This window comes from Periplaneta americana, chromosome 16 (assembly GCF_040183065.1).
Source record: "Periplaneta americana isolate PAMFEO1 chromosome 16, P.americana_PAMFEO1_priV1, whole genome shotgun sequence".
NCBI classification, from domain to species: Eukaryota; Metazoa; Arthropoda; class Insecta; order Blattodea; family Blattidae; genus Periplaneta; species Periplaneta americana.
Window position 1 is genome coordinate 619,677 of NC_091132.1, and position 26,006 is coordinate 645,682.

Genomic DNA, 26,006 nt, shown 5'->3' on the forward strand with positions numbered 1-26,006 from the left:
AGGAAAACAGAAAATAGGAAAGTTTGGAGAATGCTGGGTTTGTTATGAAATACCTGCCCTTGGGCAGAAAACTATGAATGAATGGATGAATGAATTAATATATGATTCTGAAAAACTGGTCCTACAAAAACTCTGCATTATAGATAAAGCTAACATTACGCCTACAGCATGAACAGTGTTGAGCTGTCTGCAGATTTCTCGACAACTCAATCAGATACACCCATGTTCAAAAGAGAATATACGTGTAAAAGCCAAATTTTAAATCTATTCAACATAATTAAAACAATTACCGTATATAGCCTACTTTAAGAAAACTGCAACATATCTCGGGAATATAAGATAGGCCTCCAAGAGTAGTTTTATAATACGAGGCAGAAAGACAAGTTGAAAATGTATTATTATTATTATTATTATTATTATTATTATTATTATTATTATTATTATTATTATTATTATTTTGAAAGTTAACGAAAAAGAATAGAAAGATGTGTGTTTTGTATTGTAACGCGTGGAGTAGGATTTTCAAGATCCGAACATGTAGGAGTGCTTATTGCTCCATTGATTTGACGAGGTAGCATGGTTCAGTTCCCGCTTCTATCATCTTGTTGACATTTGTCTATCTAATGTGTACGCCGAAAAAGAAATTATATATATATATATATAAGTACGTATGCCACGATAGGAGGAGAAGCTGATAATGGAAATTGCTTGAAATTATGTTCGTTTGAACACTTACAACATGATCCTAATGCCTGTTGCAATCATTGCTTAAGAAAATATTATAAACATTATAATCAATATTGCCAATACCACCGATGACAATGGTTTTATTGTTCTATAATAATTAACTAAATATTTTAATTTCGTTTAATATACAACGCTTTATCACCTGCGACGGCTATCTAGCGTCTGAGTGAAATGAAGGTGATAATGCCGGCGAAATGAGTCCAGGGTCCAGTTACTCAGCATTTGCTCTTAGTGGGTTGTGGGGAACCTCGGAAAAAACCTCACTCAGGTAACTTGTCCCAATCAGGATTTGAACCCGTTCCCGCTCGTTTCACGGTCAAACATCTTAACCGCCACTCCACAGCGGTGGACTTAACCAAATACTGCAAAGATTCCAAATTGACAGAGCCCACATTCTCTTCAGTTATTGAAACTGCAAACATTTCAACATCTGAACTGAAATCGATTGAAGTAGACCTATGGAATTCAATTAGCTAGTGTATAACGCCTAATGCAACTAAACCATTGATAACCTAGTTACATCTATATATATATATAATTTGAACTGGTAATGGAAATTACGGGAAAACGGCTGGACGGATTTTAATAAATGACCCCTCATTTTGAAGCTTGGAACTCAAAGTTTTTCGGAAAAATAGTAGTTTTCAGTGAAATGTCAATTTTTAAACATAATTTTCCTATTTTCCAAAAATCCATCTGTCGTCAGTTTGGAGAACTAGCTAATTGCATTTCAGAATAAAACAAAACACACACTACAGTAAACAATATTACACGAAGGCCATGATCTGCAAGAATGCTGACATATTTAGAGCTCAAATTAAATTGGTTATTAAAAACTTTACTTACTAAAAATAATTTACAGGTTCGATTCTGTGGTGTGTAATTTTCTGGGTACAGCTGTGTATTGGATATTAAAAACTACAAAACTTGAGGTGGTTTGATGACATTATTACAATTAGAAATGAAATATTATTGTAGTTAATGCCATGATGTGACTATTTTTCATTAATTACACATTAATGCTATATTGATGATATGAAAGTGAAACGTTTTGGGGTTATATAAGTAGATGTAGAGAATAACATAAATTAGATTTTGATTTTTATACTTTACTGAGTGGCGGCTATATAGTATATATAGTATATGTTACTGAAAGCTATAAAACTTACGTAAGATAATAATATTATTAAAAATCAAATATTTTTATAGTTATTAATCAAGTGGGGTTGGGTCTTTTTCATATATTTAATGGCGGTGTGGTGTAGATATTTATATGCGTGGTTCTCTTCAGTATTGGCTCGAGAGAGAGAGTATCTTTCATTATTATGGAAGCAAATAAGTTTCAGAATGTCTGGTATTCTTCATTGAAAATAAATCTGAAAAATGTTTATTTGAACGTCTAATGAACTTTGTTTTGCAGCTTTGCTGCACAAGCCACTAGTTTATGTATAAGAGGCATTGCAGAACAAGATAATAGCTATAACGTCCTGGCCAAATTTACACTCAAGCTTCAACAATAGGAGGCCAAACATATCAAAGTATGTTCACTTCGCGCCAATATACAACATGGATTTATATAGTGGCCGCAGTGAGGGGAACCCCGCGCCTGATGGCACGCTACCGGATCTGCTTGTTGCTCAACGCGTTGCATGCCAACATAACAATTACGGCCTTGTTCGATCTCACGGCCCGATTATCGCTTGTCCTGCAGTGCTTGCTTTTCAACCGGATTTACCCACGGGACTTATAACAGTATTGTCCGGAAATTAGTTTTGTATCTTAAAAATATAGCCTAATGCAACGCACACGACACTTGCATTTTTCATTACCATTTCACGAAAGTAGTTGATCCGTTAAAGCTGCCAACAAAACAAGCAGGCTGCACGATTTCAGATATTATAAGGAGGAGAGAAGGGTTATGATCTGCAAAATTCTATAAAAATAGCAATGCCAACAATGCAAAAAAAATAACAAACTGAGCTCACTAGCGAAATCAAATAGGTCTAACTGATGTGAGAGCATCATTCACGATACAGCTCAAACGGAATTTTAATTGCCAGCAACTGCGTTAGATATTGCGAAGGAATCTCTTGAACTCTGACGTATGGTAGGAAAACTATTGCATTCAGCAGCCTCACATTTCCGTATTGCGTGGTGCAATTCGTCTCTTGTTACGTGTCACTTCGGGAAGGCAATGACTAAGGAGCGGATTCCTATGTAATTAAATATTATTTTTGCATGTGATAAAACACAATTAACAAAGTTAAAAATTCCGAACATGAAGTTTCAAGTTTAAAACCCGAATTTTATTTCACATAAAAACACATATTTTCACAAAATAATTATGTAAATACATATTTTCAGGAAATCTATTATAAACACATAAATCTTGGAGTTTAATTACTTAAATAATTGTTTAGAAGAACTTTCAAATATTTTAAAACTATATCAATTATGTCACTCAGTAGTACGTTATTTTTTTAAGAATTCTTGGTTGCTTCGTGTTTCTAAGTGCTGTGTGGTGTATTCGTGATCCATTTTTGTAATAGTATCGCCTCAAGTTCTGAGAACTGCTAGGCAGCATATCAGTGTTATTATTAGACAATAAGTTAACATGGACAAGGAGGAGAGATCTTGCAACACATAATTAGGAATGCTTATTGTTGCTGAATACGATTTCATTCCTCGCATTGTTTGTGAAACACAACGGATAAGAGCTTGGGTATGAACATTATTTAATTTAAACAAATCTCTCGCCTCTCGCTCATGTCTATCAAGTAAGGCAATATATCTTGTTGTGATTCCCTGTTATCGGGCTTCGTCTACCGATATCATTCAAGATTTACTGAAAGATGGTTGTTCAGAAAACGATTTGGCTTTCCTATTAGCAAATCTAAGCTTTTTGTGTGACACCATAAAAAAACTCGAAACATCCAAAAACCTGTTGTCTGGAACAGGGAGGTGCGTGCCGTGGAAATTAAACTAGACTCGCTACCAGGTTGAGAAATACAAGTACTAAGGGACAAATTCCAGAATGTGTTTTGGAAAAACAGTGGATATAAAAAAAAAATGTGTAAAGTTGCTCAAGTATTGGAGGGTGTTCCTGTAGGTGAAATTGACGGTGTTTGTGTTTGTGACATTCCTCTCTTTAAATATGACGTCTGACGCCCTGTGATGTGGAAAGATCGTTTTCACAGTATAAGTCGTTGTTCAGAGATAATCCGCAAGCATTTGTGATGGAGAATTTGGAGATGACCTTTGTTGTTCACTGCAATTCTCGGCCAACTAGCGTACTAGCACTCAAGTGTGGTTGGTGAGTACCTTGTAACAATTTTTTTCCAAGCTAAGTAAGGTATTTTTGTCATATTAAAAATATATATATTTATTTATTTTTAGCAAATATTTTCGTACTTTTTAGAACATAAAAAATAAATATATTTAAATTTTTTTAGCACATAAAAATCCGCTCCCTAGTGATGACAGCTTGTTGTGACGAAGGGCATAGTACTGACAGATTCATTCTTTACTTCCAATCACAGTAACAAAATCAACCCAATAAAAATTATAGTCAATAATTATCAATATGACAAAATAAATTATTGACAAGACAAATTGTCAGGTTACTAATGGAAAAAAATTCGCTCCGACACCGGGGATCGAACCCGCGGTGGTTAGAGCGTCAAGTGCACAGGACCAAAAAGTTAATCTTTACGTAAGTTGTCAGGTGCCAAAATCCGAACAATTAAATACTGTACTCCAACCACGAGAAAGTCTCCAGGGAATGAAACGAAGCGGGGTGATGCTGTGAATGAATGTTGATGTCATAAAGTCACACACGTGGGTACTCGTATCTCTATTGGCTATCTCTCAAAGCACAAACCATAACACTGATATACACATTTTTATACTACCCTAGTTACAAAATTAGATCACTGTTATTCTTCTGGTCTTTTAATCCCTCCATACAGGAAATAACATATGCAGGGGAGCGCATGATTTTTAAACTGACGTTATAACTCTAATATTATCTATCTACTTCGCTCCAATAGATGACGCAATAGTGAGCACATTCCTTTCACGGTTTATCTCCTGGTTGGAGAACAGTAGCTATGCACGATAAGAAGAAATGACTATGTCAAAGAATTCTGCAAAACTAAGTTGCATAACATTACAAACGCTTTCGCATGCACCTAGTCCGTCTTGGCTCTTATCGCACGCTGCACCAAGTTGCCACTGTCCACAAGTCTGGGGCAGTTTAAGATTCAAGACGTTTTGAGTACTACTAGCTTACTTTACTCAATCTACAGCTATTTCATGTTACTCACGTAAAACGCTGTAGTTGTTTCCGTTCTTTTGCCCTTCGAAACTGAAGCCACGGTTTCTTCAAAAGTTTCGTCTAGTCTCCGACATGATGACGCTCCAAGGTCAGGCCGGAACACACGTCAACATTGAGATAGGATGCACCTTACGAAAAACCGAAATGTTATCTCAATTAGTACAACGAGAAAAACTGGCATATCGGGGTGTCTCTGAAACAATAAAAGAATAAATATTTAAACAGCAGAAAAGAAAATAATAAATTCGGAATATGTATGATAAGAACTTTCTTGTGTTAAATATTAACGTACCTTTTTAACATGTTTCGACCTATTTTCGGTCAACTTCGGAACTGGTCGTTGTTGGTCTTGGCGCCTCTTGTTTCCTGTGTGGGTGCGTTCGTAGTGTGGAGTCAAAGAGTGTATGTGTTTTGAAATTGACTCTACACTAAGAACGCACCCACACAGGAAACAAGAGGCGCCAAGACCAACAACGACCAGTTCCGAAGATGATCGAAAATAGGTCGAAACATATTAACAAGATACGTTAAAATTTAACACAGAAAGTTCTTATCATACATATTCCGAAGTGATACAGTGTTAAAAGTTGTGTAATCAAGATGTATAATAAATTCATTGATAAAATTACATAATCAACCAACTGAGAACGTATTTTTCATTAAGGGCTAATTATTATAATATAACACTTATTGTTGTTGTTATGTTTAAATGTTATATTTTATTTAACGACGCTCGCAACTGCAGAGGTTATATCAGCGTCGCCGGTGTGCCGGGATTTTGTCCCGCAGGAGTTCTTTTACATGCCAGTAAATCTACTGACATGAGCCTGTCGCATTTAAGCACACTTAAATGCCATCGCCCTGGCCCGGGATCGAACCCGCAACCTAGGGCATAGAAGACCAGCGATATACAAACTGCGCCAACCAGGCCGACTTGTTATTATGTTGATTATACTTTATTGTAAAAAGAACAAATTAAAAAAGACAGATCTCATACATTTGAAGGCATTTAATCAAATAAAAATGTCATAATTATTGTGAATTGAATGAAATTATGCACAGGAAGACAGAGTAACATTCCATAATCAGTAACCAATTAGATTTCGTAACAATTTTAAAAGTTCATAATTATACCTCCTCGAGGATTACTAATAACCAGACACTGTCACAACATGAGCATTATGGCAAAATATGAAATAAATATTTCAATGCTAAAATATCTTCGTTCCTAAAGTATATGGCTAAGTTTACAAGACTGACAAAATAAGGCTTTAAAAATATTTTGCAATATTTATTTCATTTGCTACCAAATAAAATACCGGTACAATAAATCTGCATAAATGAACAGTTCTTCAGCATAACCAAATCCCTGCCTCAATGCAAGGACTAGGCAATTCAATTTTTTACACTGAAAAGAAAAAAAAACAGTTAATGTTTTGTACGACGAAAACACTCATTAAGTCACAAAAAAGAAGAGAAATTAAGAAGACAGCAAAACTGGTGATTCAAATTCGTTAAAAACATTAATTCACACGTGTATAAATAGGCATACCAACACTGAAAAAACTTCTAGTGCATTCGAAAGAATGAGCAAAAGTCAACTGTGGAACCACTGAAATTGTTTTGGCTTCCCGAATTCATTCATGCTACCAGTTCAATAACTCTAAATGAGAATGTGGAGATTTCACTTGCTCTTGTGAATGCTGGAATGTTGGTGCAATGTTTCTATTTATTTTATTTATTTATTTATTTATTATTTTGCTAATAATTGTAACATAAAATATAAAATATACAGAAAAAACTTTAGCTCGCCCCTGAAAGAGTAGAACTCGTGCTCAGGGGCGGATTACTGAATTGAAATTAATAATTATACAATACAATTTGTCTTATGTCTACTATGCAATTATAGTATATAAATTTAAATTTACAATTTTTCAATTTTTATACAATCCATACGTAACTTTTTTAATTTAATACTAGAACTGTTAGAATTGACAAGATTAGGATATTTAAATATAAATTTGTTATATATTCTTGGGCCTAAATTACTACTATGATTAAATACTGTAACAGTGTTGCATTTTGGTTCGAACAATCTTAAAGAATTCATACCTTTTGTTTCATAACTATGAGAATACAATTCAAAATTATTTCGATTTTTAGGTATGAATTTTATTAATACAATATAATAAATTTGTCTTACGTTAAGTACATTAAAGTCTAAAAACAAATTTTGAGATGGAAAATCAGTAGGTTTATGAAGACATATTTTAATTATTTTCTTCTGTAATAAATAAAGTGGATTAAAATTGGATTTAAATGAGCTACCCCATCCTACAATTCAATACATAATTACCGATTGAAATAAAGTTAAATATATTGTGCGTAATAAACTTACTGACAAGTAATTCCTCAATAAAACAAAATAATATACTATTTTACGTAATTTATTACAAAGGTAATTAATGTGTTGGTTCCATTTTAAATGATTATCTAAAATTATGACTAAATACTTAACTTCAGAGGACTCTTTAATAAATAATCGGACATTTACACTGTATAAGACAACAATCAGAATTATGTAATTTAATACTTAATATAGATGCAGGAGGTTTGTTACATTTTTCAGATAATGAGAATGGAATAATTATGGTTTTATTTTCGTTGATAGAAAGATAATGTCAAACCATTTTTTTTTATTAATTTAAGTCCATTATTTGAATTATTATATGCATCATACCAGGTTTCTCCACCAAAAAGTAAAACTGTGTCATCTGCATAAGAATAGTGAACACCATTGTATTGCTGTAAGTCAATTTTTAATAAGTCATTGTAATGTGTGCAATCGATCCTTCAGCGTGTTGTTAACCTTCCAAGCTTTGCAGGTGCACCGCCCTTCCTGGAGACCCTGCCTCACCGCTCCTGTCGCTCTCCCCATATCTTGCCGGTAAGCATTTCAATCTGAAATAATTAACATTTATTCTCCGCTATATTAAGAAACGAAGCTGTGTTGGAAAGAGTGTATGAAGAAAGAACGATCCTGAAAGTGATTAGAAAGAGGAAAAGGAACTGGCTGGGTCACTGGCTGAGAAGAAACTGCCTACTGAAGGATGCACTGGAAGGAATGGTGAACGGGAGAAGAGTTCAGGGCAGAAGAAGATATCAGATGATAGACGACATTAAGGTATATGGATCATATGAGGAGACTAAGAGAAAGGCACAAAATAGGAAAGACTAGACAATGCTGGGTTTGCAGTGAAAGACCTGCCCTTGGACAGAACACTATGAATGAATGTTAATATTAAGTATTCCTTGACCAACCCCCCTCCCCCACCTTGCGCTCGCCGACTTCCCTGATCGATGAACAGAACTTTTTATCCACTGTTCACAATTTCGTAATACTGTGAAACTGGACCTACTTGCCTACATGCATCTGAAAAGTCGAGACTATGCCTAAGTGATGTGGACAGGCTTTAACCAAATGCAGCTGAATTATATTTGTCTTAATAAAATTTTAATTGTTTATAATATAAATTGTACAACAGTGCAATACAATGAACTACATGTTAATTAACTTTCATAAACGTCGCAGTTTCAATAGAAAAAATAATTTCACATTTTCTGGCTTTATTGAAGTTTCCACAACAAAAGGTGCGCGTTCTCCCACATTCTCACAGTTGCAGGTAACATCGTCTGGCCACATCGAGATGTTATGGAGCGCCTTCTCATATAGTTATGTGTAGACCCTTCACTAAGTTTTGCACCTGTAAATTTAATTGTTTATGCGGATGACGTGAAAATCCGCTAACGATTAGGGGAAACACGGGAATTTTACTGGAAGCAAGTAAAGAAATAGGTTTCGAGGTAAATCCCGAAGAGACAAAGTATATGATTATGTCTCGTGACGAGAATCTTGTGGGTACTAAATGGAAATATAAAAATTGGAAATTTATCTTTTGAAGAGGTGGAGAAGCTCAAATATCTTGGAGCAAATATAAATGACACTCGGGAGGAAATTAAACACAGAATAAATATGGGAAATGCCTGTTATTATTCGGTTGAGGAGCTTTTATCATCCAGTCTGCTGTCAAAAAATCTGAAAGTTAGAATTTATAAAACAGTTATATTACCGGTTGTTCTTTATGGTTGTGAAACTTGGACTCTCACTCTGAGAGAGGAACATAGGTTAAGGGTGTTTGAGAATAAGGTGCTTAGGAAAATATTTGGGGCTAAGCGGGATGAAGTTACAGGAGAATGGAGAAAGTTACACAACACAGAACTGCACGCATTGTATTCTTCACCTGACATAATTAGGAACATTAAATGCAGACGTTTGAGATGGGCACATATGGGCGAATCCAGAAATGCATATAGAGTGTTAGTTGGGAGGCCGGAGGGAAAAAGACCTTTAGGGAGGCCAAGACTTAGATGGGAAGATAATATTAAAATGGATTTGAGGGAGGTGGGATATGATAGAGAATGGATTAATCTTGCACAGGATAGGGACAAATGGCGGGCTTATGTGAGGGCGGCAATGAACCTCCGGGTTCCTTAAAAGCCAGTAAGTAAGTAAATTTAATTGTTTATATCGTCCACACAGAAGACAGGATGTAACCAAATAAAAACTCATTGCATTCAAGTAATGAATAGTATTTTATTACACATTCTTGTCTTAGCTAACGAAGTCTTTGCGGCAATCAACACTATACACACCTTATGTAACAAGCAAAGAGCATACATAGATAATATTATAGATGAATATTGTGATAATAATTTCAAGATTTAAAACGGTACAAGAAAATGAACACTGTATTGTTATTCATGTTAGAAAGACCAGGAGATTGTAAGGAATTTCATTTTAGAAAAGCGAAAAGAATGATTGATATGACGTGCTTCTCCCAGCTGTTTGATAAATTAGAAATACACTTTCTACACACTCGCACAGGATATTATTTGTATTATACTATAATAATAATAATAATAATAATAATAATAATAATAATAATAATAATAATAATAATAATAATTTGTATTCCTATTCGTCATAACTGATCATCTGCACAAATACTGTATCATGGAGAGGATGAGGGAAAGACTGATGCTACATGAACTGGTCCAAATTAAGTCAGCAGGATTTTGTGTCTTATTGAAATGAATTCACTTGCGCCACATGATTCACCCGAATAGGCTCACCATCATCATACGTCGTTTTTTGACTGTTTCGGCTCGAGCTAAGCATTTATTTCAAAGCTGCACACACAAATTTATCTAAATGAAAAACCGAAATTAATTGATTACAAATATGATGACATTCAATGTAACTAAACACACTTATATTAGCCTACACCAGAAGACACTTTGCACCACGAGAATCATTTGGCAATGGTAAGATTGTGCGTTGATATGTTTTGGCAGATATGAAACTAGTTACAGACTGAACTACTGGGTTACTAGTAAAAATATATTTTTATCAAGTCTCCATATAATATAATATTCAAAATAAAGAATACAGCAAAGAAATACAAGCAATAAATACCGTATTCAATATGTTGAATTTCATTGTATCAATATTTCTCTTAATATGAGTGTCATTACAGCGATTTCAAACTGTAGTCCATACATATAGCCTAGTGCATGACAGATCTCACATGTGTAATAATAATAATAATAATAATAATAATAATAATAATAATAATAATAATAATAATAATAATAAGCAATATTTGTACCACAACGAAGTAGAGTCAAATGAAAAGTACAGGGTGTCCGGGAAAGACCTGACGAAAAAGAAGTAATTATATATCTGAAACTGTTACAGTTATTACCTCAATGTTTTCACAGTTAGAAAGAGAAACTCAATAAGTTTTGTTACCTAGCAGCATGTTACACGCGTGCGCATACCATTGCGATAGGAGAAAACGAGAAAAAGCTCGTTCAAGTTGTGCGTGTACCAAGTGAACAGCCGAACAATGTTTACCACAGTAGAGAAAGCGGGATGTGTTTTATGACTGGTTAAATTTAAGTCAACGTCGTTTCCAAATGGACAAGAGCTCACACTATGCTAATCATGTGCGCGCTTTCCTCGATGATACGTTTCCTGACCGTTGAATTGGAAGAGGCGGACCTACACCACGGCCATAACAGTCACCGGACATGGCCCCACTGGATTTCTTTCTGGTGGGTTTGTGAAGGACGTGAGTTACGTGGCCGAATCTACGAAACAATAGGACTAGTCACACCGGATATGCTTTCGTGTGTGTGGAAGGAGATTGAGTATCGCCTGGAGATATCCCGGGCCACAAGTGGTGCTCATATAGAGGTACATTAAAACTTATTGTATTTCTCTTTGTAAGTGCGAAAACATCACGACGATAACTGCAATATTTTCAGAGATATAGTTATTTATTTTTCGTCAGGTCTTTTCCGAACATCCTGTATATAAAGATATTTCGACAAAAAATAAAACATTTATTAAATAAAGTAAGTTTAATTGGCTTGCACCTTCATTCACTTGTCATTGCAATAAAACACATTCGTTACTGCTCTGAGTTACACATGTTCACAAAACTGCTCATCAGTTTAATGCAAAACTGGGACTAGGAGAGGACTTCAGCTCTTTAGCCAACTTTCTTCCTTGTAATTTCGAGCACAGAGAACGTTGCACAATATTTCTGCATGCGACCACATACTGTACATTTCTGCTTGTCAGCATTTTGTAGGAATTGAAGATTTTAAATGAAGTTATTTGTCTTATTTTTGTTTAGTCTACAAGATGGCCACATAGCACAGAAGAGCTCACTTGTTTCACTCGTACTGCAGCAGTGCTAATTATTGTATTCCATAGCTCTTACAACAGCATTGAAGTTTTAAGATATGGAACAAGTCAAGAGTTACACTTTTTTCCAGCAAGATGAGGTGAAACCGAGAATTCGCAGTAAATTACTTGACATTTGCCTTACAGGAAAACATCCGAAAAAAATAACCAGGTAATCAGCCCAGCGGGAATTTAACACAAGCCAGAGTACAGCTCCAGACCTGCAGGCTAGCGAGTCTAAGGGTCGATTTCTAAAACGAGGTCTAGACCACGGCCATGGCTTTAGACTGCGTTTGGATTTATAAAACGAGGTCTAGACCACGACCATGGCTTTAAACTGCGTTTGGATTTATAAAACGAGGTCTAGACCACGACCATGGTTTTAAACTGCGTTTGGATTTATAAAACGAGGTCTAGACCACGACCATGGCTTTAAACTGCGTTTGGATTTATAAAACGAGGTCTAGACCACGACCATGGCTTTAGACTGCGTTTGGATTTATAAAACGAGGTCTAGACCACGACCATGGCTTTAGACGGCGTTTGGATTTATAAAACTAGGTCTAGACCACGACCATGGCTTTAAACTGCGTTTGGATTTATAAAACGAGGTCTAGACCACGACCATGGTTTTAAACTGCGTTTGGATTTATAAAACGAGGTCTAGACCACGGCCATGGCTTTAAACTGCGTTTGGATTTATAAAACGAGGTCTAGACCACGACCACGGCTTTAAACTGCGTTTGGATTTATAAAACGAGGTCTAGACCACGACCATGGCTTTAAACTGCGTTTGGATTTATAAAACGAGGTCTAGACCACGGCCATGGCTTTAAACTGCGTTTGGATTTATAAAACGAGGTCTAGACCACGACCATGGCTTTAAACCTCGCTTGGATTTATAAAACGAGGTCTAGACCACGACCATGGCTTTAAACCTCGCTTGGATTTATAAAACGAGGTCTAGACCACGACCATGGCTTTAAACTGCGTTTGGATTTATAAAACGAGGTCTAGACCACGGCCATGGCTTTAAACTGCGTTTGGATTTATAAAACGAGGTCTAGACCACGGCCATGGCTTTAAACTGCGTTTGGATTTATAAAATGAGGTCTAGACCACGACCATGGCTTTAAACTGCGTTTGGATTTATAAAACGAGGTCTAGACCACGGCCATGGCTTTAAACTGCGTTTGGATTTATAAAACGAGGTCTAGACCACGACCATGGCTTTAAACTGCGTTTGGATTTATAAAACGAGGTCTAGACCACGGCCATGGCTTTAAACTGCGTTTGGATTTATAAAACGAGGTCTAGACCACGACCATGGCTTTAAACTGCGTTTGGATTTATAAAACGAGGTCTAGACCACGACCATGGCTTTAAACTGCGTTTGGATTTATAAAACGAGGTCTAGACCACGACCATGGCTTTAAACTGCGTTTGGATTTATAAAACGAGGTCTAGACCACGACCATGGCTTTAAACTGCGTTTGGATTTATAAAACGAGGTCTAGACCACGGCCATGGCTTTAAACTGCGTTTGGATTTATAAAACGAGATCTAGACCACGACCACGGCTTTAAACTGCGTTTGGATTTATAAAACGAGGTCTAGACCACGGCCATGGCTTTAAACTGCGTTTGGATTTATAAAACGAGGTCTAGACCACGACCATGGCTTTAAACTGCGTTTGGATTTATAAAACGAGGTCTAGACCACGGTCATGGCTTTAAACTGCGTTTGGATTTATAAAATGAGGTCTAGACCACGACCATGGCTTTAAACTGCGTTTGGATTTATAAAACGAGGTCTAGACCACGGCCATGGCTTTAAACTGCGTTTGGATTTATAAAACGAGATCTAGACCACGACCATGGCTTTAAACTGCGTTTGGATTTATAAAACGAGGTCTAGACCACGGCCATGGCTTTAAACTGCGTTTGGATTTATAAAACGAGGTCTAGACCACGACCATGGCTTTAAACTGCGTTTGGATTTATAAAACGAGGTCTAGACCACGGTCATGGCTTTAAACTGCGTTTGGATTTATAAAACGAGGTCTAGACCACGACCATGGCTTTAGACTGCGTTTGGATTTATAAAACAAGGTCTAGACCACGACCATGGCTTTAAACTGCGTTTGGATTTATAAAACGAGGTCTAGACCACGGCCATGGCTTTAAACTGCGTTTGGACTTATAAAACGAGGTCTAGACCACGGCCATGGCTTTAAACTGCGTTTGGATTTATGAAACGAGGTCTAGACCACGGCCATGGCTTTAAACTGCGTTTGGACTTATAAAACGAGGTCTAGACCACGGCCATGGCTTTAAACTGCGTTTGGATTTATGAAACGAGGTCTAGACCACGGCCATGGCTTTAAACTGCGTTTGGATTTATAAAACGAGGTCTAGACCACGACCATGGCTTTAAACTGCGTTTGGATTTATAAAACGAGGTCTAGACCACGGCCATGGCTTTAAACTGCGTTTGGATTTATAAAACGAGGTCTAGACCACGGCCATGGCTTTAAACTGCGTTTGGATTTATAAAACGAGGTCTAGACCACGACCATGGCTTTAAACTGCGTTTGGATTTATAAAACGAGGTCTAGACCACGGCCATGGCTTTAAACTGCGTTTGGATTTATAAAACGAGGTCTAGACCACGACCATGGCTTTAAACTGCGTTTGGATTTATAAAACGAGGTCTAGACCACGGTCATGGCTTTAAACTGCGTTTGGATTTATAAAACGAGGTCTAGACCACGACCATGGCTTTAAACCTCGCTTGGATTTATAAAACGAGGTCTAGACCACGACCATGGCTTTAAACCTCGCTTGGATTTATAAAACGAGGTCTAGACCACGACCATGGCTTTAAACTGCGTTTGGATTTATAAAACGAGATCTAGACCACGACCATGGCTTTAAACCTCGCTTGGATTTATAAAACGAGGTCTAGACCACGACCATGGCTTTAAACCTCGCTTGGATTTATAAAACGAGGTCTAGACCACGACCATGGCTTTAAACTGCGTTTGGATTTATAAAACGAGGTCTAGACCACGACCATGGCTTTAAACCGCGTTTGGATTTATAAAACGAAGTCTTTTTCATTTTTCTGAGCCACGGCTCGAAACCATGGTCTGAAGCAGAGACCACTGCTGGGGCAGGTTTAAAACCACAGCTTTATCTATGCAAGATGGAGATAGTAGATCAGCTGGATGATTACCAAAGGAAAATTGGTCTCTATGGATATTAAATCCCCGGATTACAGTGATGAGTGACAGGGATAATCCTTTGTAACTATATGACAACGATAATTTCAGACGAATATTTCCATTTTCGAAGGAATCAACACAAAATTGAGCAAGAACGCTAATAATAATCTGCAACCAAGTGCAAGAGGCGGCGGGTTGACAATTTTTTACACCTTCTTGTTGATTTCAGGGAAGTAAGATCTCATATTTTATATTAATTATCTTATGCCCATAAGACTATATAACTTAATTCGTAGTTTTTACAGTAATTTTGGACATTTCATGTAATACTCGAAATTGATGTGGGCCTATAAAAATATAAAGCAAACGTGATTTTATCTTGTTATTTTAAGTTTTATGCTACTGGGGCTTTCCACGTAGTAGTAGCGTAGTAAATGTGAAAATAGAACCATACTACATTTTAGTTTCAATTGAAAATTTAATCCAGTTAATATTTAGATTATTAATTCCTTAGAACCGGTTTTCAGGTAGTTATGTAATGTTGGTAGTAGTTATGAACAAATGATAAACTAAAATAAAAACGCTCAATTTATGCTAATTATTTGGGTAAAATCATTCTGGTACCTAAAAATCCGTTCCCTATTAAATACTAAGTAATACTGGTATTTTAAACGCACATATATTCTGTAAATTTATTTATTTTATTTATTTATTGAATTTATTTATTTAATTTATTTATTTAATTAATTAATATATAATATAATATAATACTTGTACATTTGACACAAAAATAAGATAGAACGACATCTAAATATATTTTTTTTGTATAAAATATTATCTAGCAATGAAAATCTGTAAATTAGTAAATATAACAATACATTAGCTGAGAACAAAAGAATGTGACTTTGTGCAATTCAATATAAATATTAATCCCGATGTTCATTCCTTTCCAATATCGACTGTTTACAGGAATAAAAATCGATTCTTGCCATATATAAAACCCACGAACCTCGGTTTCTTCTCAAGCCGCGTCTCGACTTCGTTTTATAAATCGCATAAGTATTCAGACTTTGACCGCGGTTTACAAGCCGAGGTTTGAAACCAGGATTTCGTCCGTGTTTTAGAAATCGACCCTATAAGTTTGTACAATACATAGCAAGCAGACAATTGAGTCGCCTAGAATCAAACTGCACTGATTTGTCAGAAAAGACTAAAAACTAGCGCAGTGAGACACCGAACGGTGATATTACTACTTAAGTTAAGGCAGATAAATTCCAGTTTGACTCCAAACGAGCAGTTTATCACATTCCTGCAAAATTCTGCACTGAAACATGTCTTAATATCGTATTATTTCGTAATGGGGAGAAAGTGCAGTTTTACTCCACGCGATTCAATTCATCACTGACTAGAAGTTATGGCCATGCAGAAATTTTGTTAATTCTGTTCTTAACCTTTTACCTTGGCCCTTCAAGCTTTGAGGCAGTGTAATGCAGACCGTAATACAAGAATAATTAACTCGTTTCTTATAACACCTCAGACTGACAGAGATCTGAGTTCTGCCTTGCATTAAAATTATAAATGTTTTCATTAGTGCAGTACTAATGTAACCTATCTTCGTTTTTAACGTAGCAATATTGGAGTTCTCCAGGAATAAATTTTTGGTAGGCCTACATTATTGCTTGTAGTTTATATTAATGATTTTGACTCAATCATACGAAAGTAAATAATTTATACCAGGTAATTTTATTTGCAGACGATACAATTGTGATTATCTCAAGTAAACAGTACGATCCCTTTATAAGCACATCTAATGCAGTAAACGTAATGAAGGAATGAATGGTTTAAGGTAAATAAATGAACACTTATGTATGATTTGAGGCTTTCTCGGCGTTGGTTCGCTAATATGTTTTCGCGGGATATCAGCCGAGTTAAGATTTTGGAATGCTCCAAGCTTTCGACTGCTATCTCTGCAGCCATCTTCAGGGAAGTGGTAAATATCAAAACCATCCATAAACCACAGAGCAAAATCCGGAGTCATCTACGTCAGGTTAAAGACAGTCAGGGCTTAAGGACTCCAGGGATTTACAAGATTCCATGCGAGTGTGGCGAAGTATACATAGGGCAGACTGGCCGCACAATAGAAGACAGAATCAAAGAACATAAGAGGAACCTGAGGCTGTATTACCCGGAAAAATCTGCAGTGGCGCAACACAGCATAGAAAAGGAGCATAAAATACTGTTTGACCACACCAAGGTCATTAACAAATCAAGCCACTACTGGGATCGTACAATCAAGGAGGCCATAGAGATCAAGCTGGAGAAAAACAACTTTAACAGAGACAGTGGACTCCAGCTCAGTCAGGCATGGACACCGGCCTTAGACCAACTCAGGCCCTCTTACAATCAAGGTCATGAAGATCACGGACCGAGGACGGCAACCGATTCCAACCGGCGGAACAGGGCTCGCCGCCCGCCAAACTTCACGCAGGAATCCCGGGAGGGGCGGAGCTTACGAGCGATGACAATTCCCGGCCCCGGATTGGCCGATCCGCCAACCAATCCCGTTTCACCTGAGACAGCCTAACATCTATATAAACTTTCGACTTTCTGTTCGGACATCACTTCCCTGAAGATGGCTGCAGAGATAGCAGTCGAAAGCTTGGAGCATTCCAAAATCTTAACTCGGCTGATATCCCGCGAAAACATATTAGCGAAATGAACACTTAGTTGATGAAATCAGTGTGCTCAAATCTGGTACACATAATAGTGCTCAGTTTTCCTATAATATCAGATTAAATGGAACTGATCTGAAAGAATTAACTGATAAGGACGAAGACTCTTGGTTTAGAGTTTGATAATCACTTGAATTGGAAAACACACAGAGAAAATATTACTCCTAAATTGAGCTCTTTTTGTTACGCATTAAGAATCTTATACCTATTCTATTGGCGATATAAAAAAATCACACTCTCATTCTATAATGAAATATAGATTACCATTCTGACACAACTCATCCGAAGCTAAACATAACTTTCTCTTACAAAAGAAAGCTATGATATGGATGTGGGCCTATACTTAGCAATAAGCTTAGTACATTTATCTCCCTTTTTGTATATTGCTTTTACTATTGAGTATTTGAGTCTTTCTGGGAAAATACCAAATTGGATAAATACGAGCTTAAAAGAAGGAGAAATTATTTCAGAACAGAACTGATACTGCAGCACCATTACAGACGGGACCAATGTTATGACTAATACTATAGCACCAATACAAAAGGGACCAATGTTACGACTAATACTGCAGCACCAATACAAAAGGGACCAATGTTACCACTAATACTGCAGCATCAATACAAAAGGGACCAATGTTACCACTAATACTGCAGCATCAATACAAAAGGGACCAATGTTACCACTAATACTGCAGCATCAATACAAAAGGGACCAATGTTACCACTAATACTGCAGCATCAATACAAAAGGGACCAATGTTACCACTAATACTGCAGCATCAATACAAAAGGGACCAATGTTACCACTAATACTGCAGCACCAATACAAAAGGGACCAATGTTACCACTAATACTGCAGGGTAGCCGGAGGGAATAATTGTTATAGCACCAACACATGACTAATCTTTTAATTCCTGACTTATTAACTAAACTTGTCATACTACAGAGACATACGTTTACAATTTCAGATCGGTTACAGTGCATATCGATCCAATAAGTTTTCAACACTTACGTCACTTTCTCCTAAATAAGCTGAATCACAATATGTGGCCAACTTATATGTCATTCTTGGTTCTGATCAAGATCAGCTGGAACAGCAGTAGTTCGTAAGACACTGAAGATGACGTTGCACCAGCGTCGAAACGGGGACCCGTCTGTCTAAGGTACATAACCTGTTTAACGATTCAACCTATATAAGTAGTTTCAAGTAAAACAGATAATTTTCCTAATAGAAACTTAATTGATAACACTGTAAAACGTATGAATATCTCTGCGTAAAGAGCTGTTAATATGGGGATATTGCACGAGGGGGTAAGCAATTGATTCATAATATTTTCACACCCTCACCTGTTGCACCTCTCTTGCATCCATAATTTTATAAAACTGAACATTATCTGCACAAGATTAATATTTTGGCATATTAAGTGTGAAACGTTCTCCACGCTTAAAATCACATTTTCATCTCAATGTGAATATTTCAAATTCCAAAATTACATTTAGAAAGTCGGGCACAGAAGAGCAGCAATCGCTACATTCGGACAGAAAGGAAGCCATTTCGATGACACTTTATGCTAGAAAATCTAGAAACGTGTAAACAAGTTGAACGAAATTGTATTATGTAGAGAGCAAGAAATATTTATCAATTTCTTACACAGTAATTAGTAACAAAATTCATAACAGCAGGAGAACACACTCTCAAATCAGAAAAATACTCAAAAGTAATAGAAGACGTGTTGTACTGGCAATTACTTTGCTTTCATACAGGTCCGTAGTTCTATTTCATCCTAGTTTGCTAATCTGTTAAAACAATATAAAGTAATATAATTGTAAGCAGTATAAAACTAACATTACATTTCGAAATTATAACAGATTTAAGACATCTGTTGGGAAATGGATATGTGATACCATGATACGACACGCCACGTTATCTACTATCAAAAGATTTTCAAATTGAGGACACAACCGATATTTGTATCAGTTGTCTTTAAAGAGTGCAATCACTAAATTTCGAGGTCAATTTTCACGTTTATATCTGAACCCTTCCAATATCTGCAAGATTATCTGGTCTGCAGTTGCTGCTGTTATACTGACCACATTGTTTTTCTGCTGCAAATGCACACGTTGCTTCAAGAATATAATTAATTAATAGTTGCCTGCCAATGTGCGTGTAACATCCGACTGAGGACAAACAATTATTAGTGGCTTCTTTACTAAATCATAACAAATAACTGTGTGAAATATTTATGTACCGTGCAGAAATAAGGTGAACCCAAAGTCTGCGTCTGCTCGAAAAAGAAATAGAGACAGCAACAACAAGTTGTAAAGATTAGTAACAAAAAGTTATAGTCTGATTAATATGTTATTCATACTTGTTTTAAACAGATTGCAGCTCATGTGCAGAGATATAATGCCAATTCTTCCATACTGAGCGATTTTTAATATTCCTAAATCTTTGTCATTGTAAAAAAAATTGTCAGTTAATTTTTTAATACAGACCCATCAGAATTACAACACTTATGATATACTTATGAACAGATTATTTAATCTCCTTGTGTTGGGAACCGCATAATCCCTACAAGCTCTGATTTAAACAAGATAATATGTATGCTGAAAATCTTTACAAATAATTATATCCGTTCTTATCGAGTGGAATAAAGAGCATTTAGGCTAATAGTGATGCATAATATGGGTACACAGAAATGAATACAAAACTTCTATCCAATCCGCAAAGATATACAGAGAAACCTGAACAGCCAGTTTTGAGGATGGAAGAGACCTGTCTTTGGTAAAACTATCGTTATTTTGGTGTTGAGAAGTGTTATTTCTTATTGGTTTGATTAAATATTTTAGAATGAACACATTTAATGTGTTAAAAAGTTTCTTGTGCCTTTAGATAAATTAGAAATGTACAATGTTCAATAAAGAGATTGTAACCTACATACAATATTACAATAAAACATTGTGCCAGTTTCACTAATAAGATTTATGTCAGGAAGATGACATTGTCCGTGTTCACACTCCCTCCCTCTCGCATACAACATGCATTTATTTTACTTTGGTAATTTGTACATTTAGGGGATACTCAGCTTTGGCTGTACCTATATACACGACACTTTCATACAATATTTATGTTCTGATCTTTTTCATCTCTTGCTGTTGGCTCTGCGCATAGCAGCCACAAGATTTGTAAACTATCCTATTCTGCACCGCGTTAGTTATGTATATAAATTTTATATCTTCCTTCCTTCTTAATCTAGGAACTATCTGATTGAGATTACAGTGCATACTGCTTGCAGTTTTGATTCATTGTACATAAACAGTCTCAATCAAGAACACCACCACGTCCACATGCAGAGTCCTTCCTTAATGTTCTTTCCGCCAGCACTGCATTAGCGATTTTTATTTGCAACTCTTACCGCTAGGTGGAAACCTCTATGGCCTCCTGCTCGGTGCAGTTATTATTGGTAGCTGGAGGATCTTCTTTGATTTGGTTTTCCGTCTTTACCTTAACTTCGAAAGAGACCGGAGACTGACTGACCACCATGGCTAGCGGGGACTCTTGGGGCGGGAGGAGCTTCAGTCTGTCGTCCTGATGCATGTCCAAGGGTCTGGGTGGAGAAACAACATCCTCCGACAGTTCTTCCGAATCGTCGTCTTCCTTCTCCACTACGTCGATCACGTGGCGGAAGGGTATGTGCGGAGTGCTGTACACGTGAGTCTGAAGGTTTAGAATGTTACTGCTAGCACCGCTGTTGGTCACTTTGCCCATGAAGCTCCGTATCTCGTCGAAGCAGGAGTCCTCGCGTTCGTTCTCGTTGCTGCTGCCGGGACTGTCCGCCACCGACACCGCGCCGCTGCCGTCGTCCGCCTCGTGCTTCTTGAGGTGCCGGTCCAGGTTCGTCTGCTGCCCGAAGCAGCGCTCGCACAGCGGGCACTTGAAGGGCTTCTCCTTGTTGTGGATGTTGCGCACGTGGCGCTGCAGGTTGGACGAGATGCTGAAGGACCTCTCGCAGTACTTGCACTTGTAGGGCTGCTCCCCGGTGTGCGTGCGAAGGTGGCGCGTCAGGTTGGCAGACCTGGGAAACACTTTGCCGCAGAACTTACACGAGTAGCGATCCTTCAGCTTTCCGCCATTATTTCCCGTGCCTCCGCCTCCATTGTTTGCACCGAGGTGTGAGCTTAAAACATCTTGATAAGGCTTTCCAGAACCGAAGCCCGATAACGGTGCTCGTAGCAGATCGAACGGCGGTCGGTTCCCCATATGACCGTTACTGATTCCATTCACTAGCGGCCCTAGGAAAGGAAATCCTCTTCCGAAAGGTGGGGGTGGAGGGGGTAAAAGACGATCGTGTGGTCCAGGACCAGGAGGGGGCGGAAAGCTTGGGAAAGGGGGGCGGTACATGGCCTCGAGGAACATGGGGTGGATTGGACGCGGGTAGGCCATGGTGGGCGAGATGTTGCTGACGGCGAGGGACGACGTGACTGGAGTCGATGGCTGGGATGCGGTGACAGGAGACAGCGCGGGCCGTTTCTCTGTACAGACGTCTCTTTTCGGTTTAGTCTCTTCGCGCTCTTGCTGTTGACGTCGTGGGGAAGGAGTTGAAGGCGAAGCGCTTAGAAGCGGACGGCGTTCTTCACTCTCCTTCACAACGTCAGTTTTTTCATGTTTCCGCTTCCTGTCCACCCGGAGGTCCAGCGGCTGCTCGCTCTCGGACTTGGCGTCGCTGTCGGCAGACTCCTTCTCCGGGTCGCGGGACGTGGAGCGCGTCAAGTCTCTCGGTAAACTCGTGTCGTCGTCTTCGTCCTCCGCGTCTCTGGGTGGAGGCAGGGAGTCTCTCGGGTTTGGATATGTGGAGCCGAGAACAGGTCGGAGCTGTGAACCCGATTCCTCCGCTGATGGCTGAGAGATAGTTCCATTCTTCAGTTCCTCCGCGATGTTTCTCTCTGGGGGCGAATGTTCTTCTCGGTCGTCGGAGTCTCCATTGCCGCTGCGACGATGCTGGCGGTGAGGAGAGCGCTGCTGAACGTCTGTCGTGGCAACAGTGCTGTGCTTCGATGCGGCGTCATCCTCCATCAGCTTGGGATGGGGGCCAGGGGGGAATAACAGAGGATGGAAGGAGGGAGGGTGCGGCGTCGGATGGAAGATGGAAGGATACGGGCTGATCAGAGACGGCGGGTAGAAAGGTATGCCGGGAGGTCGAGGGTACATCAGGAAGGGGTTTGTACTGTTTGCAGGCTGCGAGTGGGTGAGATGGTTCATGGCAGAGCCGCTGCTGGGGCCCAAGGCCGGGTGATGAAGGGGATGCTGCTGCGGCGGAGGAGGTGCGCCGCCCCCGCCAGGGGAGGATGTCGTGGAGTCGCAGAAGCGCTTATGCTTCGACAGTGACGTCACAGTGCTGAAGGACTGCCCACACTTGACGCACTTGATCTGCATGCGGCAGTCTGCGTGCATTCGCTTGTGGCGGCACAGGTTTGAGAACTGCGTGTAGGCCTGCAAAGAAGGCGCCAACTAAATGTCTAAGCAATGTCCTCCGTCAGAACAAGCCTTGCTCATCAACGGAACAGGATGCATAATATCTATGGTGTCCGCGGTGAATTATTTCCCTAGCTGCAAGCTCTTTGTTCAATATTTATTTTTTGCTTGTAATGTCAAGCAATGTCGTGAATATTATCTGTAGTTAAAAATGCATATAATTACACAATAACCGATATGAATACTACCACCACCATCTACAGTGAATACATTTTAAGCTAAACTGCGACTTTAATTAAAATTGGAATTAAAATTACTAACCTTTTAGTCATCAATGAACTCGAGGTATGACACCGTTGTTGTGGAGTTGGCATGCATGAAAGTGCTAACGCATCATTGGTAGGCATGTGATCAACAAATAAACTCTTATCTTACATCTTCAAAGAAAGCGGCTGGGTATTAATTCACCGAGGAAACTACGCATGCTTCGTGATCGGACTCCTTCGGAGCTGTCGCAGTGTTACCTTGAAGCAGACCTCGCACTGGAAGGGCTTCACGCTGGAGTGGATGTGCGTGTGCTGCTTGAGGCCCGACGACGTGGCGAACGTCTTGCCGCACTCGGGGCAGGCGTGCGAACGGGCGCCCACGTGGTGCGTGCGGATGTGACGCTGGAGGTTGCTGGGGTCCGTGAACACCTTGCTGCAGTTCTCGCAGGGGTACTTGCGCACCTCGCCGTGGTGCAGGGCGCGGTGCCGCTGCAGACTAGGGCGCCACGAGAAGGCCCGCGGGCACAGCTCGCACTTGTGCTGGTCGGCGGGGTACCGATGACTCGTCACCAAGTGCTCGTCCAATCTGTCACACAAAAAAGACAGCATCTGGTAACGTTGGACTGGTATCCTTCTTGCTGGAAGAAGCAATAGACGGAACAAACCAAGCCCTTCCTTTAGAAATGTTTGGTGTTATAACATTCTGGCAGGATGCTATTAGTTTACAAACGCGGTTCGCCAGTGAAGTACAGAACAAGGAAACTGGCAAGAGACCGACATTCATCCCCCTATTATTTATTCGCTTGTTTTCATACTCTCTCTCGCTATCATAATATTAATACTCGATCACAACGCGATAACACGCTAGAAATTCCACTTCACACATCATCTCTGTATTCCTCATCTTTGACTGTTGCTACCTCTCGTCACTGGAACTCTCTGCCGCCTGAAGTCAAGGGCTGCCGAACATTGAAATCTTTCAAATCCAAGTTAGAAAATTATCTTATGACGAGTTGCCAAACTAACTTACTATTATGACAAGTGTTATATTGCATGTTTCCACGTATTCACATTTTTTTTATGTTCTAGTGATATTTAACTTATTTTACATTTTTGTTTTCATATTTTCCGATAATGGTATATCTATAATGTGATAAGTTGAGCTATATATAATCATAATTTTCCTTACTGTGTGTACTTAAAAATATTGTATTCATTGTATGCTTTGTACTGCACTATTTTATTACCACTATTAGTATTATTATTACTATTAGGCCTACTATTATTATCATTATCATTATTATTACTATTCTTATTATTATTATTATTATTATTATTATTATTATTATCAATAATGTCTTATTTTTTTTATACTTTGTATGCCTCATTTATTTTGAACTGCTGTTCACATTTTATTATGCTTTTTTCTTCCTTTCTCTATGTTATATATTATGCCTGATTTCTTCTTACTTGTTGTTTACATTTTATTATTATTATTATTATTATTATTATTATTATTATTATTATTATCTTATTCAGTTTTGTGTGTAAAATTGTAGTGTACTTTGTAAATTTGTAGTGTTTTTGTAACGCAGTTTTTACTCCTGGTTGAGTGTTAGAGAAGGCCGTATGACCTTAACTCTGCCAGGTTAAATAAATTATTATTATTATTATTATTATTATTATTAAATGACCACTATCCGAAATGGATATCAGCAAAAATTCAAATAACTTCTGCAGACAGAAAGGGTAAGTAATAATCAAATCAATGACTATTTTCTTGAGACCAGAACAGTGGATAACTTTTGCATAAATTCTTTTCTGTTTCAAGGCTTTTCCTCACCTAAAACGCCTCGAACAGAATTCTTTACAGAATCTCGTTGGACCACGCATGGTAACATCTTAATGAATGTCTAGGAATTGGTCCCCTAAATGGGTCCAATAAGTCCCTAAAAGGAAATTGAAGCATATGTTGCCATTTGCAGTCATATTAATATTTTAATATTGTAGTAACAAAACGAATCAATATTAATGTTCTTAATACAAAATAGTAAACTACTAATTTAAAAGGGAAGTAAAACATGGTAAGTGACATTTTAGTGTTTTGAAGTTATTAGGTAAGGTAAACTTTTATACATGCAACAGTTTGTATAGTTACCAGAAAAGAAAAATCTGTATACTTGTGCCATCTGTTGAGATGTTGGACAACTAACTACTGCATCAGACGCAGAGTGTAAGATATCATATTATTATACGCTATATAGCCCATCTCATGTTTGACCAAAATGTCAGTTACCATGTTTTACGCCCGAACCCCTCAAATATTCCAAACCCAGTAGTTGATATTATGAAGTGACACAATTGTAATTGGGAAGAATGAATGACCTAATAACAATAAATTAAAAATACAACA

At 38.1% G+C, this 26,006-nt stretch overlaps 1 protein-coding gene across 4 annotated transcripts in view; it reads right to left on the reverse strand.

Annotated features, from left to right (window-relative positions):
- Nucleotides 1-18,565: 18,565 nt before the first annotated feature.
- The window catches only part of LOC138691078 (transcription factor hamlet-like), a 648,649-nt gene continuing 641,208 nt past the window's right edge, over nucleotides 18,566-26,006 (reverse strand). For 3 of the 4 annotated variants that reach the window (XM_069812773.1, XM_069812770.1, XM_069812772.1), the window contains 2 exons: nucleotides 23,852-24,179; nucleotides 18,566-23,345 (listed from right to left, as the gene is read on the reverse strand). In XM_069812773.1, the coding sequence (XP_069668874.1) occupies nucleotides 21,273-23,345; nucleotides 23,852-24,179 (2,401 nt within the window). In that variant the 3' untranslated portion in view covers nucleotides 18,566-21,272. The remainder of the gene's footprint in view (nucleotides 23,346-23,851; nucleotides 24,180-26,006) is intronic. The other variant, XM_069812771.1, reaches the window with a different exon arrangement.